We start from the raw sequence: 14,399 nt of genomic DNA, 5'->3' as shown, positions 1-14,399 counted from the left end.
AACGCAGAATAGATGGACAACACACGCAGGATGGGGGATTATTGCACATTCACTTCATTAAACCTCCCTCTTCTTCTCTTCCCCCCACAGCCACACACTCCCAAATCATGCTTTTGCACAGTCTGAAGAAAGCCAACTACCAGGTCCCGTTGCTCATCACTGACTCAGGGATGCCCCCTTTGTCCAACAACACAGAGGTCAAAGTTCAAGTGTGCGTCTGTAAGAAGAACAAGATGCACTGCAGCTCTGCCCACTCCCACTGCGCCAGCCTTCTCGTGCTGCTCGCGACACTCCTGCTCGCCCTACTCTGTAAGTACCATCAAAACCACAACACAAAGAGTTAAAGAGAACTTGAGATGATGTTTTATTTGCAGACATCTTTGTTTAAACATGGATAAATACTGAAGTAATATGGCATGATTCTTCCAGTTTTGGCGAGGAAACAATACAGACAAGGCGCAGAATAGACGCAGTTTGAACTTTAAGTTTGGGGGTTCATAAAAAATAAAAAAATCTAGAGGGAATGTAATGTATACAACAGAGGCTTTGTTTGCGTAAAAAAAGAGCACCAGCAGGTGTATTTTCACATCCCGACTAATATGCCCAATGAGTGATGGAATATTGCGAGAATTACCATAGAAACCGAACTCACACAAACCGCAAAACCCGACAGTAAACCAGAGAAGAGCCTTGCAGGCTCGTTGATAGACCTACAGTAGGCTACCCGGTGGTGTCTAATATGAACCTTAGGATATTTGTTAAAACACAGAGAGGTCTGGTGTAGTGGGATGCTGTGTGTACATATTACCGTGACCTAAGTGAATGTGACGCGAGCGAGCGTCAGCGACAAGATCGATGGCATTGTTTTCTACTGGAATGTTCTGTCACACACACACACACACACACACACACACAGCGCTGCACAGTGCAACGATTTGAGCCGAACTTTTGTTGAACGCCCTGTTTCTATTAATTCCTGTAGCTCGTTCTGAGAGCGCCACAATGGATGAGGAGCGGCTGATTGGTGAAGTTGAAATGATTAGTTATCTATACGATACCTCCTCATTTCAATACAGAAACCTAAATAAGGAGGCAGCTGGCTGGAGGGAGATCACCCTGAAAGTTTCCTACTTGCTATTGGCTGTAAATATGATATTAAACGGGCGTTTTCTATTTAAAAAGTAAGCTACAAATGTAGGAAGATAATAAGTAACACCCATCTTTTAAATAGTTACGTCTCCAGCTCCAGTCTGATCTCAAGCACACAGCTGGTACGCGGTACGTGGTTTGTTTACAAAGGCTAACAGAAAGAGCATATTTAACAGATTCAGTGTAGACAGGGAGTGTCTTATGAGTAAATAGAAAGACCACAAAAAGTAATCTTGTTGGTTTCTTATTTTGTCAATAAGAAAACACAACAGGGTTGACACTATTCTTCATCATAATAAATTATTAGTTCTGTGTTATTCTAAAAAAATATAGATAATATTTAAATCCTTACATGCATTTTTGGCTACGGCCACTAGGGGGTTCAGTGAGCCTCCTGAACCAACGCAAACTGCGCCTGTGACAAATGGTGCTGACTTTTAGGAAGCAATTCATTGAACTCAGTGAATACAAGTCATATGGGTAATGTGTGTTTGTGCACATATACATTCACAAATTTGACAAGTGTGCTTTTTTTGCATCCGTTTTGTAAAAGTATGTATTTTGCATTTCATTTTTCTGGGTTTTTTCGCCATTCCTACGGCACTCCCCGGGAAGTCAAACTTGAATTTACTCCGCATATCTCATTTAAGCCACATTAGCGACAGCATTAATAATTCAGCCTCCTCCATTCACAATACAAACGTAACGGAAGACATCCAGCAGCTAGTTTGGTGAGAAGAAAAATCATTTGCAACTTTAAGGCCCCCAGATCCCGTCCTCTCGTCTGGGCTTGTTCTCTGTAGTTTATAGTCGGGCTCGCTGCACGCCGGAGGCGGGATGCAGCGGGAGGGATGGTGAGAGTGGGGGGAGAGGAGAAGAAGAAGAGGACTAGGAATAAGAGGGGAAAAGAAAATAAGACGGAAAAGGCAAAACAAGAGGAGAATGAGATTTTAGGCCTAAAATATGGTGTAGTCGTAATTATATCCATCTTTTTTTCCTGCTCATTTGTGTTTGACTGTGAAATGTTTCATTGAAGATCATCCGGATAAATCACAGTCAGTCTCCTCTCCTCTTTTCAGCTCTGTTTCATGTGTTTTTGTTCTATTGATCTTAACATCTTTTTTCTCCCTCTCTCCCGTTGATCACTCCCGCTTGCGTATTCTGTCTGTTTTCCGTCTCTAATCCCTCGGCCCTCTCTGCCACTGTTTCTCCTCCCCTGTACCACTTCTCCTGCTCTTTTGCTTTCTCTCTATAAGGCAATCAGCCGCACTCTCCCCATAATCCTTTTCTTCCAGGCAGAAACTCTGCGTCTCATCTTCCCTCGGTATCATCTGTGCATCACAGCATCTAGCATGACCCATCGGTCTTCCTCTGGCTATGGATCAATCTGTCTGTATATCTTTTCTCCAAACACTCATTCTTTGCGGATGACTGTGCCGTGTATGTTTGGAGAACTCATCATCTTGTTCTCTCATGATGCAGTCAGGGTACTTAGTAACCTGTTAAAAACTCATGATTACAGGACACAAAGTCTAAAATTCAACTGACAACGCGTGGCAAGCGGCGGCATATAAGCACAGCACACTCCAGCGTTGATAGGCCATTAGTTGCGCTTTCACTGCAACACACTAATCATGAGCGTAAGCTGATGCTGCGTCAGCGTTCGCCGGCGAGCAGCAGCAGCCACCTCTCGGAAAGTTTCACGGCAGCGATCCGGAGAGTGTGCCAGCTGGAACAGTCGCTTAGCTTTTTCACACTCTCCTTTTTTCGAAATATTTTGTTATCTGCCGTCGCTATGGCAGCAGCCGCAGTGTCTGAACTAGAAAGCATGATAATTGGTTGACATGCCAAGATGACATTAGGAGAGTCTTCTCCGCAGATGTCCTTTGACTCTGAACGACAGTAGCATTCATTACTCCACTGTAAATAGTGCGATGATAGACAGTGGCATTCATTAGCCAAATAGCTGCTCCAGATGACAGATTCTTGGGCTGCCTGGTTCCGTGCCCGTGTACATGTCCATTCATTTGGACTCAAACGCGTTTGCGTAGTCAGAACAGACGTTAACAGCGAGCGGTGTTACCCCGGAGCTGCAGGTTGGAGTGCAGAAAGAGAGGAAACAAGGACGGTGTGTGTGTGCATGCGTGTCTCCATTGGGAATCTCAGATAGTATTACAGCTGGGCAACAGAGTTTCCACCAATTCAAACGCAGAACATCTCTCTATACACACACACACACACACACACACACACACGCACACACACACACACACACACACACACACACACACACACACACACACAGCAGCGCCCAGAGAGATGACTCCTGCTCGAGCTCATCACAGAGACCTGTGCTGGGGGACAGATAGAGGGGACTGATCACTGCAGTGTATAGTCAGATAGTCTGACAGAGAGGCAGAGAGGATCCTGTTTCAATTCCCTTATCTCCAAGCTGAACTCTGACCCCGCAGGAGAGAGATGAGGGGAAGAAAAATGGAAAGAGCCAGAGGGGAAGGATGGGGAAAGGAGACGAGAATAAAGGTGCGGAGATTAAACTCTTCTGTTTTGTTCTGGTTTTGCCCACCGGGCTGCGGGCGTATGCGCGGCGACAGTTTTCTGAATTTCTCTGGCTTCTTGCGTCTGTATCTCTCTTGCCTTTATCTCCCGCTATTCTAGCTCTCTCTTTTTCTATTAGTCCCCAACCCTGTCTACCAAACAAGACCATGTACAAAACAATAGCATCCTGTAAAGTAAAGCCCATGTAATGACGCGTTTAATCAATATAATCACTGTCAATAAATTTCACTTTGTTCCCCTTAATATATTCTCCTGGTAACACATTGTTATGCCTTTGCGCCTGTGACAGCGATGTCAGGAGGCATTATGATTTCAAGTTGTCCGTCCGTCCATCTTGTGAACACGATATCTCGGGAACGCCTGGAGCGAAATTCTTCAAAGTTGGCACAAACGTCCACTTGGACTCAAGGATGATTGATGATTGATTATGGTGGTCAAAGGTCACTGTGACCTCACTAAACACCCATTTGGCCATAACTCAAGAATTCATATGCTAATTAAGACATCCATCCATCCATTCATTTGTTTCCCTCTTATCTGGGGCCGGGTCGCCGCGGCAACAGGCTTAGCAGGGTATTCCAGATGTCCCTCTCCCCAGCAATGTTTTCCAGCTCTTCCTGGGGGACCCCAACGAGTTCCCGGGTCAGACGCGATCCCTCCAGCGTGTTCTAGATCTACCCAGGAGGCATCCTGATCAGATGCCTGAACCACCTTAGCTGGCCCCTTTCGACGCGAAGGAGCAGCGGCTCTACTCCGAGCTCCCTCCGGATGTCTGAGCTCCTCACCCTATCCCTACGGCTGAGCCAGGCCACCCTACGAAGGAAGCTCATTTCGGCTGCTTGTATCCGCAATCTCATTCTTTCGGTCACTACCCAGAGCTCATGATAATAGGTAAGGGCTGGAACGTAGATGGACTGGTAAATCGAGTGCTCTGCCTTCCGACTCAGCTCCCTTTACACCACAATGGTGCGGTAAAGCGCCCGCATAACTGCTGACAAGATCCCAAGAGACTTGAACTCCCGCGCTTGGGAGGGTGACTCACTCCCCACCTGCAGGTTGCAATCCACTGTTTTCCGCAGAGAACCCTGGCCTCAGACTTGGAGGTATTGGCTCGCATCCCGACCACTTCACACTCGGCAGTTAAGACAATTTCAAACAAATGTCTAACACGATAAAATGATGTAGTGATGACATTTTGAACAGACATGGATGTAAACTGCAACTTGACTGGTTGGCGTAGGCATACAACCCGGAGGCGGTAATTCAAGTTCACTTGGTTAAGTTTAGGAAAGGGTTGTAAATACTGAAAAAATCAACATTTACGTGAAGCATGAGATGAGAAACAGACTTTTTTCAATGTTTAACCAAAACCAGGATGCTTTCCTATAACCTTAACTAAGCGTCCTAGTAGTGCAAACCAATGGTTCCCACAGTGGGCACCGCAGCTCCCTGGGGTGGCAACGGCACCAATTAAACTCAAACCAGGGGGGGGGAATCACTATGAAGGGAAACCATGGTTTTAAAAAGTTAAACCTAAACCCAACAACATGTGGAACGCATGACGTGAACCCAACCCCTGTCTTCAGTGTAAAAGTCTATGTGATTTCTGTACAGAATAAGGATGTCACACTTCCTGGATGGAAAAAGCAAGAACTTGCCAGCGAATTTGATTGAAGCAGTAATAACATTTCCTTGGCAAACCAAATTTGTAGTATACAGTATGAATATATTTTATACGAGACAGGGTTGTTCTTTGCTCTGAGACGTTAAGTTATGTAACACAAGACAAGAACTACAGTTGTTCTTTGTGTCCTCCGTTTAAAACCCTCTGGAGGTCATCTAATCTACAATCTCTGCAGCAGTTAGTATTTTGTTTGTGTGTGTGTGTGTGTGTGTGTGTTTGTATTTTTCCTCTGAGTAATGTATTTCCGTGTATCCGAGTGTTTCTGAGCGAGGCTCGAGAGGAGAGAGAAAATGACTACAAACTGAAAATGCTATCTCGACAAGCACTTCAATTCCATATTCCATCTGAAAAATCACATTTTCCTTAAAACAACTGAAGTGATTCACATTCACGCATTATCTACGAGCTCAAACAAGACAGAAAGAGGCAAATTAGCCTGAGAGTCTCCATAAAATGACACTCGAATCAAGAGAATTGATGAAACAAGTTGATTTTCGTTGAAGAGAAAGATCATCTCTCCCCCACTGACAGATTTTCTCTCGTTGTGTGTCTACTGGAAGCCAAAGGAATTCAAATGATGTGTGGGTTGTGAAGCCTGCTCGTTAATACGGTGGGGAACTGCACTACCGCTGTCACCGGCCTCAGTCGGATCTCACCTATCCATCCAGTACCTCAAACCTCCGCACTTTTCTCCCACCGACTCCTTCAGCAGTGCTTTCAGCTTAGCAACACCACCAAAAGCAGAGCCACGTCCTCACTGGCTTTCTGTCCTCCCTCTCAGCCATATAACACTCCACCGGGGTTGCTTTTCAGACCCTTAAATAATGTATGTAACCCTGCAGGACGGAGAGGGAGGGAGGGCGTGCGTGCGTGCGTGTGTGCGTGTGTGCGTGTGCGTGCGTGTGCGGAGTGCCAACATATACAATCCCAGAGCTTTCAAGGGGCCTACTTTCACTCCCCTCCATTGTAAGCCTTTCTTTTGTGATCAAAGTGCCATAGACTCTCACACACACATACTGTACACACACACACATCCTCTACACACACACACACACACACACACACAGATTACCATAAAGTAGGGAACAATTACAGTATTATCCTACAGTTCAGTAGGGGGAAACTCTTGCAGATATGTAAAGACAAACAGATTTGGGGTGTTAAATGGCCATGTGAAAGCATCCGTTGTTCACCTGAGATAAGACTTCCTAATTGGACAAACTAAGTGCAGTCAATACGTGCTCCCATAGGCTGCGGATGCACGCAAAAAAAGGACGGCTTCCCATAAGAATGATTCCTAATTTTTTGAAGTAATTACAAGGAGGACTGCTCTAGCAGAGCTCACAGGTAGCAAACCAACACAGATGACCACACTGCCCCCTATCAGTGCACATGTGAACTGTGCAGCACATGCACTATCTCCTCGCAGCAGCCTCACTGTTGCTCAAAATGAAATTCTCAAAAGTTGATGATGTGTAACTGCAGGCAATAACTGTCCAGGTTGGACGGTATGTAAATAATGTGTATTTTACACATATAGTCGGTGTTGACATCGCCAGACTTTGGAGATTAATATGTTGCCCGTAGTCGCTGTGTGTGAATGTAGCTTATGAGGGATGTGAAATAAGATGATGAAATGAAAATCTCTGGGGTGGGGGAGCGGATGCTGATGCTCTCACCCGTGTTTCTACTCATACACACACATGCACACCCATTTCATCCTACACTGCACCAGTTCACAGTGCGTATGCTCAATTTAGGGGGGTGCTACAAGCTCAAACCGCTTGCTAAAATCTCTTCCATGCAGGATTACGGGCTTCAGCTGCAGATTTGTCTGTAGTTGTAATGCACTGCAGAGAACTGCTTCTCTCTGTGTTCCTCTGTAATTTCAGCAAGAGTAATAATGTAATTCCAAGAGTAAAGGAGAGCGTGAGAGGGCGGAGTAAAAACAAAGCATTTACCATTAAACACAACAAACAGCTCCCAGCACAGATGCCACTAATTTACCTCCATCCTCCCGGGGGTTTTAGTCCACACTATTCCTCCTCTCTGATCCCTCGCTTTGCTCTGACAGCCACTTTTCCTCTTCCTTCTCCAGCTCTACACTAATCCCCTCCCAGCTATAGAGACAGGATGTTTAGGGGCTTATTTACTCTAGTAAAAAATATGGCTTTTTCACAGCTTCCTTTGAAGAGACGTCGCGTCACAGTGATGTGCTCGGTGGATGGGTTGTTTCTGCCTTCAGATCAAGCTGTCGAGGGTTATTGATCTTTGAACTGTGATATGTGTGATGTGAATTTCGAGAGGTGTATCATTTCTCGAGACAAAAGTCTATAAGCAACTAAGCTATCACTCTCATAATAGATAGATACTGTAGATGTTCTTTATTGACCCCATATTGGGAAATTCTTGTGTTACAGCAGTAGGTTATCCAGGCAATGCACAGGAACAGTAAATACACAGTAAGTATACATATCAACACTAGAGATAATATCAATAGTATACACAATATAAAGAATATATTAGAATACACTACAAAATATACCAGACTACTACAACTAGCTTAAACAATATGAAATATAAAATATGAACATAGAATAACAATAACATACTATATACATTAGCAAAGTGTGCAAGTTACAAATTTTGTTTTAAAATAATATTAAATGAGGGAGTAAACCAAAGTGCAAATTCCACATGTGCAAGATTGTTACAGGACTAAACAGAGTGTGGAAAATACTGAAATGTATTGAAATATTGAACGTTTAGAGGCCTTAAAGGGGAAATACGCCCATTTTCAAAATTCATATGTTTCTCTTATTCTTAATCCTATGATCTAAGACAGTCCAAAAAACATTAGTAAACATGAACAACTCTCTCCCAAATACAAAAACTAGAGTGTTAAAACTTAAATTTGTGATGCCATAAGGTATAAAGTGTTGAATTGCACCAATAGACAATGAATTGGGAAAGAAGTTACAAATGACACTGAGAGCACCCGGGGAGATGTTCTGTTTCACAACTGACAACTGTACAATAGAATAAAGATCATTTGGGTATAAAAAAAAGAAAACAAACATTGTGTGGATTCACAAAATCCCTGTCATTGTCTATGGAGCAGCTCCAGACTTTATACCCCGTGACATCACAAGTTTCTTGGCCATGGAAAAAAACATTTTGTAATTCTTAATTTAGGTGGAGTTCCCCTTTAACAAACAGTATGAGCTATTGATGAAATACATGACAAGTTACTTATTCTACTAGTTGACACCGAGTAATGGCTTTGATCTGTTTCATAAAAAAAATTCCGTTGCTAGTAAATAATTGCCGGTACCTCACGTTAATATATAAACTGTACATTTGACCTTTTTAGGAAACAAAAAAGTTGTCATTTTTGTGCTCTCAAGATGTATGAATTATTTGTCGATCATTAGCAAGTGATGCTTGAAGGCCTCGTGAATTATTTATGAATATAAAGTTGTTGCACCCGACTGCACTCATATTTTACTGATGCACTATGAATGATTTGTTGGTACATCTGTTAAACAGTTATACAGGGACATACTGCTCAGGGACTTCTCAGCCACAAATCTGAAGTTGCCAAAAATAAAAGTCTAGAAACATTCATAAGCTGTTTGCTAACATCAGGAGGAGGTGACGTGACGTGACTGCGAACGACAATACAAAGCATCTGATATACAGTGACTGGCGACAACATGTATAAATACCAGCCCTGCAAATAATAACAATCATTCTGGTGATGAACCATTTACATGTCCCTGTCGTATTTTACATGTTCCACTTAAATGGAACGTCGCCATCATTATTTAGCTTTTTGGGTCGTCATATGTCAACATATGCACTAGGGTTGGGTGACATATGACGCCCCCCCCCCTCTCCCCCACTATCGTAGTTTCTGCTATAGGAGATCAGCTGTTCTAGCCGAGGAGCATCGCAAAACACACTTCATTCAAACTCGACAGAACCTAAATAAAACTCACCAAAACCGTCTTGGTTAGTGTTTCCAACAATCACTCACTCTGGTTTGGTTAAAACAAACCCTCGTTTCATTGAGTAAGATGTGAAAATATTCCGACTCTACACTCTATTTTGCCCCCGGCTGATTGGCTCTCGTTCTTCGGTGGCAAACCATTAAATTAGCAAAATAAAATGACAAACATTGCACAAAAAAATCACCCAAAACAACCAGTTGCCGATGGCTGATATATTAGTCCAATCGCCCAACCCTAATATCCACTGTGAAGAAGTTCTATTAAACTCTAAATATCTTCGGCCTCCAGTTCCACTCATTTCATTGATAACGGTCGTAGCAGCGAGTGCAGTCTAAGTGCCAAAATTCTGGGGGCAGAAATAGTTCCTCTAACAGCTACTTTGTCAGCAGATCCAACAGAAGAGCAACTGGTGTGTCTCTTTGCAGCGCAACCAAACAAACTACCATTGTTTCTATGAAGAAGTCAATAGTTGGCCTTTTTCCATCATGCCATGAGCGGTCTGATTTCATGCTGCACGTGTGCGAAGGCAATTTGAATCCCAGACGGGAATGGTGGACTCCGCCTCTATCAAGAGAGGTAATTACTGAATATATCCATTAAATTGTTATCACCATAAATGCCAGACGATAAATATTATAAAAGCTGGGGTTTCATTTCATGAAAATCTTAAGGGTAATAACATAAAATAAATAAAAAAACTATATTATATTTTCTGATGCTCTAACATTTTTGTGTACATAAACTGAATCTGTATTTTAATTTTGCTGATTTTCAAAGCCAACCTCTCATTACAGTTTATGCTTATATACAGTATGATCCTGAAGTTATATACTATATATGTTACTTAAAATGTATGTCATCAAAATGATTGATTAGGTCTCTAACATTCCTATGTTAAACACTTTCCCGTACAAGTAATGGCAGTATGAAATAATGGTAAATGATTCAATAGAGATTTAAATATTCATTAAGATTATCATACATTATATGATTTTAACTAAAGTCAATGCCAGTCATCCGTTCACTAACAAATTCCTGTTATTTCTTTTAATAATTTTTTATATAGTTAACTCATTCATCATTAAATTCTGGGTTGGTAAGGCTCATTAACTTTCATTATAGCCGGTGTTACCCTGACAGATTCCCTGTCCTCCTCTATAATGTTTCCTCTTCATGCTGCAATGCCGCTGTTTTCGTCTAGCAGCCGTGACATACCTGAGCTAATCAACTGTCACCCTCCTCTCCTCTCAGCAATTAGAAAGGCTGGGGAATGGTTACTGTTCCCTCCAGTGTCCTATTTGATTCTTCCTCGCCTCCCGCGGCTTGTTAAATTTACATTTTACGCATTAAGCTCGGGCTTTTACCCGGAGAGACTTCCAATAAACGGAGACGGTAAGATAAGTCAACATCAGTGAAATCGCTGTGATACTCCTATTTGGTCATTCGTATACATGGCGACAAAAGCCTTTGAGTCAAAATGTATTTCTTTCTGTCTGGCGTTGTGGAATGGAAATAGGCTCATTTTCTAGCACAGGTAGCAGTTGTTCAGGATAGTGATAGAGAGGGATGTATATGGAACTTTAGGCTGTATATACTGTATATATGGGACCTTTTCCCAGCTGCAGACAGATGTGAGAACCTTATGTTGGGTGTGATAAATGTCACACTCATACATTTATGTGTCCGTGTTTGAGAGTTTCATATAGACCAACAACCACAGCAACAAACGTACATCAAGAACAAATGCACTGTAGCAGGAATCATTATAAAATCTTCCCTCTGCGATTCTCTATAGGAGCACAGCGTGCTATTGCAGCCTAATTCCGCTAGCTCGAACATAAAGCGGCTCATTCATAACTCAGCCAACCTCAGGTATAGTGATTATATCCCTCTCTTTGTCGCTTCCCCTTCCTCCTACCTATAATTCTCTCTTTCATCTGTTCCTGACCTATGAGTTCATAGCTTATGTGTGCTCGGGAGCTGAGGTGAATTGATTCGGCAATGTATTTTCATGTCAAGGCCTTGACTTTTTAGCCAGAGGGGGAGAAGTGCCTCTTTTATACCCAGTTCTTCATGTGAGGTGAAACAGGCCTGCCAGAGTCTCATTAGATTTGCAAAAACCAATATCTGAGTCTCGAGCGCCTTGGAGTGGTTCTCGACTTTTATTTCCTTTTTGGGGGAACACTTAGTCCTGAGCGTTATGAAAGGGGGGCATTGGAAGAAAAACAATGGAGAAAGAAAAAATCAATCGTCCCTTCACCCTCCTCCTGTTCCGTACCCTCAACCATATTATATATTCACACCCATTCAAGCACACTTCGATCGCTCCAGAATTTTTTGACGTGAACAGTCCAATTCATTTCATGAATGTCTGGGAAAATTATAGTTCACATTCTTCAAGACCTCTCCCTAATCTCATAGAGAGAAAAGAGAGATGTAGAGAGAGAGAGAGAGAGAGAGAGAGAGAGAGAGAGAGAGAGAGAGAAACAGAGATGGGGGGAGGATAAAGACAGAAAAACAAAAAAGGACAGAAAGACATATTGGCATGTCAACAGTCGAAATGCATGATGAGTGTGTCTGACTGATACCGACTGCCAACTTATTAAACAAAACCCACGAGAGCTGTGACCACAACAGTGAGTGCAACAGTGCAGCCCACTCATGCACTCACAATGGGAACGCAAAAAAAAGCATAATGCAACAGTAAACCCTTTAGAAACAATCACTAGCTATGACAAATTGCCACCTCCAAATTGGTTGTTTTACACCACATTTTGCTGCATGCATTTTGCTAGATTAGCAGTAAAAGGCAAGGCTTAAAGGTAAGCCTGTTAAGTAAGGCAGAATGTGTACGGCACACCTGATCCGTTCCTCGCAGTAACCGCTACATCTGTGTACTGATGAGTTGTACTTACAGTGTACTTAAACAAAGTCAGCAGCGTATACACTGCTGTAGGGAGCGGTGTAAGATCTCTCTTTCTTTGCTACAGTATTAACTGTAAATTGCACATATTACAAGTGTCTTGCGTCTTTCATCCTGTAAAGGCTACTGAAATGTGTGGGGTAGCATATAACGTATGCATAGTCACAATCCCATGTCACATTGTGATAACAGTATACGGTCTTAAATAATTGCAAGCTTATTGAAAGTTGAACAGATTTCACAGTTATTAACCATCCTGGATTGGATTGAACTGGCTATTTATACATCCATTTCTAAGTTTGCTAAGTGCGTAAAGTCCGTTCTAAGTTCTTCATACTAGCTAGTTTTAAACCAGTGATTTACAAACTCAATTTGCAACATTAGAATTAAAATCATCTCTTAATTAGTAAAGACTTAAGTAAGGTGTAAATCGGTTGCTAAGAAACATCTGTGCTGGTGCAACCATTTACTAAATCTGTTACCTTGAGCATGTGATTTGTTGCCCTACAAGTACTCAAAATGCATCTATTAGCAGCTTATTACTAAACAAAAGTTGCTACAATCATTGTAAATTTCAGTTTATGTTCATGTAATGCTCAATAGAAAAATATATTTGAGAATTTGCGCACTGCGTTCGACAAGAGGAACAAAAGGTCACAACAGAATGACCTGGATTTGCCTCACGCTGTTCAGAGTGCACTCGTGAAATATGTAGCAAATGTAGTGAAGTGCTCATATCCACAGTGCAATCTGACTTGAGTAGAAGCAAAGTGACCTTTTCCTGAACTTGCGGTGAGCACCTGGAACCTGCATGTGTAACCGTTTAAATATCTTTCAATTTAGTTCGACCTCTTGACTTCTCCTTAAGGAGAGTTTAAGGACATTGTACTGTAGAAGCCCAAAGTGCCTTATCCAATCCAGTCATATCAGAAAACAGATTTTGAAAAAAAAAAGGAGCCGGGGAAAGAAAAAGAGGAGAGAGAATGAGCAAAATGGCGAGCAGGAGTGAGGAGGGTTTCTGTCTAATGCTCAGCCGTCTCCAAACACGTCAGAAATAGGGAGCAGACTTGGAGGAGATGGCTGGCAGAGAGGCAATCAATAAACTCTCACATTTCATACTGCAAAGTGTCTGTGTGTGTGTGTGTGTGTGTGTGTGTGTGTGTGTGTGTGTGTGTGTGTGTGTGTGTGTGTGTGTGTGTGTGTGTGTGTGTGTGTGTGTGTGTGTGTACATGTGACTGCTGTGTGTATTGATGTGACTGCATGTGTTTGTTTGTATCAAATTTGGAACCAGCTCGTTGTAGGCAATTCTACCAGACTGATGAAACAAACTGTCACATTACCAGGGAACATACCGCCTTTTTTTTTTTTCATTCAAAACTCTGTACCACCAGGGAAAACACAGCATCAGTCCAAATTAACATATGTTCTGTGATGCTTTGAAGCTCATAGGTTCTCGTAAAAGATTATGTTGTGTGAATTGAATCAGACCCCCCTCCCTCAGAAAAACAAGCAGGGAGTTCAGCCCAGGCTAATTTGTCCAACACATGGCCATATTTTCTGCTTCGAAGCTGTCCTCGGCACCGTAAACTGAGCTCATTCCGAAGTTAAAATTTAAGTATTCCACAAGTACACGTCAGTAGCCAATTAATCTTCACTGTAGCCACTCCAGAAAGTGTCTCATGATGGCATGATAAATCAAAAGCCCGCTGCACTTCTCTGCGCTCTAAGTTTGGAGAGAGTTGCGCGTGTTCAGCCGTATTGATTGAACTGTCCGGGACGTTGAGGAAGGTACACGCTGACACAGTTTCGGGGTGGACTTCTCACATTAAAGCCAATTACTCGGTTGCTACTGCCTGAAGGTGGACTGAGAGTGAACAATTATAACTTCCCTGTTCTGTCCTTACGGAATCTTTAATGGCGCGATGCCGTCACCTGTCCTGTGTAATTGATTGCGATTGATCTGCTTCAGTGATGACCTTTACTTTACAGTATCTCCTGTCTTTTTCTCCTCTCTTTCCCGCACATTCCTCCCCTCTCTCTTTCCCCCCCGTTT

The 14,399-nt window shown here is 42.6% G+C and overlaps 1 protein-coding gene across 1 annotated transcript in view; it reads left to right on the top strand.

Annotated features, from left to right (window-relative positions):
• cdh13 (cadherin 13, H-cadherin (heart)) overlaps positions 1–14,399 on the top strand; it is a 441,664-nt gene that overhangs the window by 425,523 nt on the left and 1,742 nt on the right. Inside the window, exon 13 of the mRNA XM_074631905.1 lies at positions 91–309. Coding sequence (XP_074488006.1) covers positions 91–309 — 219 coding nt within the window. The remainder of the gene's footprint in view (positions 1–90; positions 310–14,399) is intronic.

The sequence above is a fragment of the Sebastes fasciatus genome, chromosome 4, assembly GCF_043250625.1.
Source record: "Sebastes fasciatus isolate fSebFas1 chromosome 4, fSebFas1.pri, whole genome shotgun sequence".
Taxonomy (NCBI): Eukaryota; Metazoa; Chordata; class Actinopteri; order Perciformes; family Sebastidae; genus Sebastes; species Sebastes fasciatus.
Note: the sequence above shows the minus strand (reverse complement) of the source record. Positions and strands in the feature narration are given on the sequence as shown.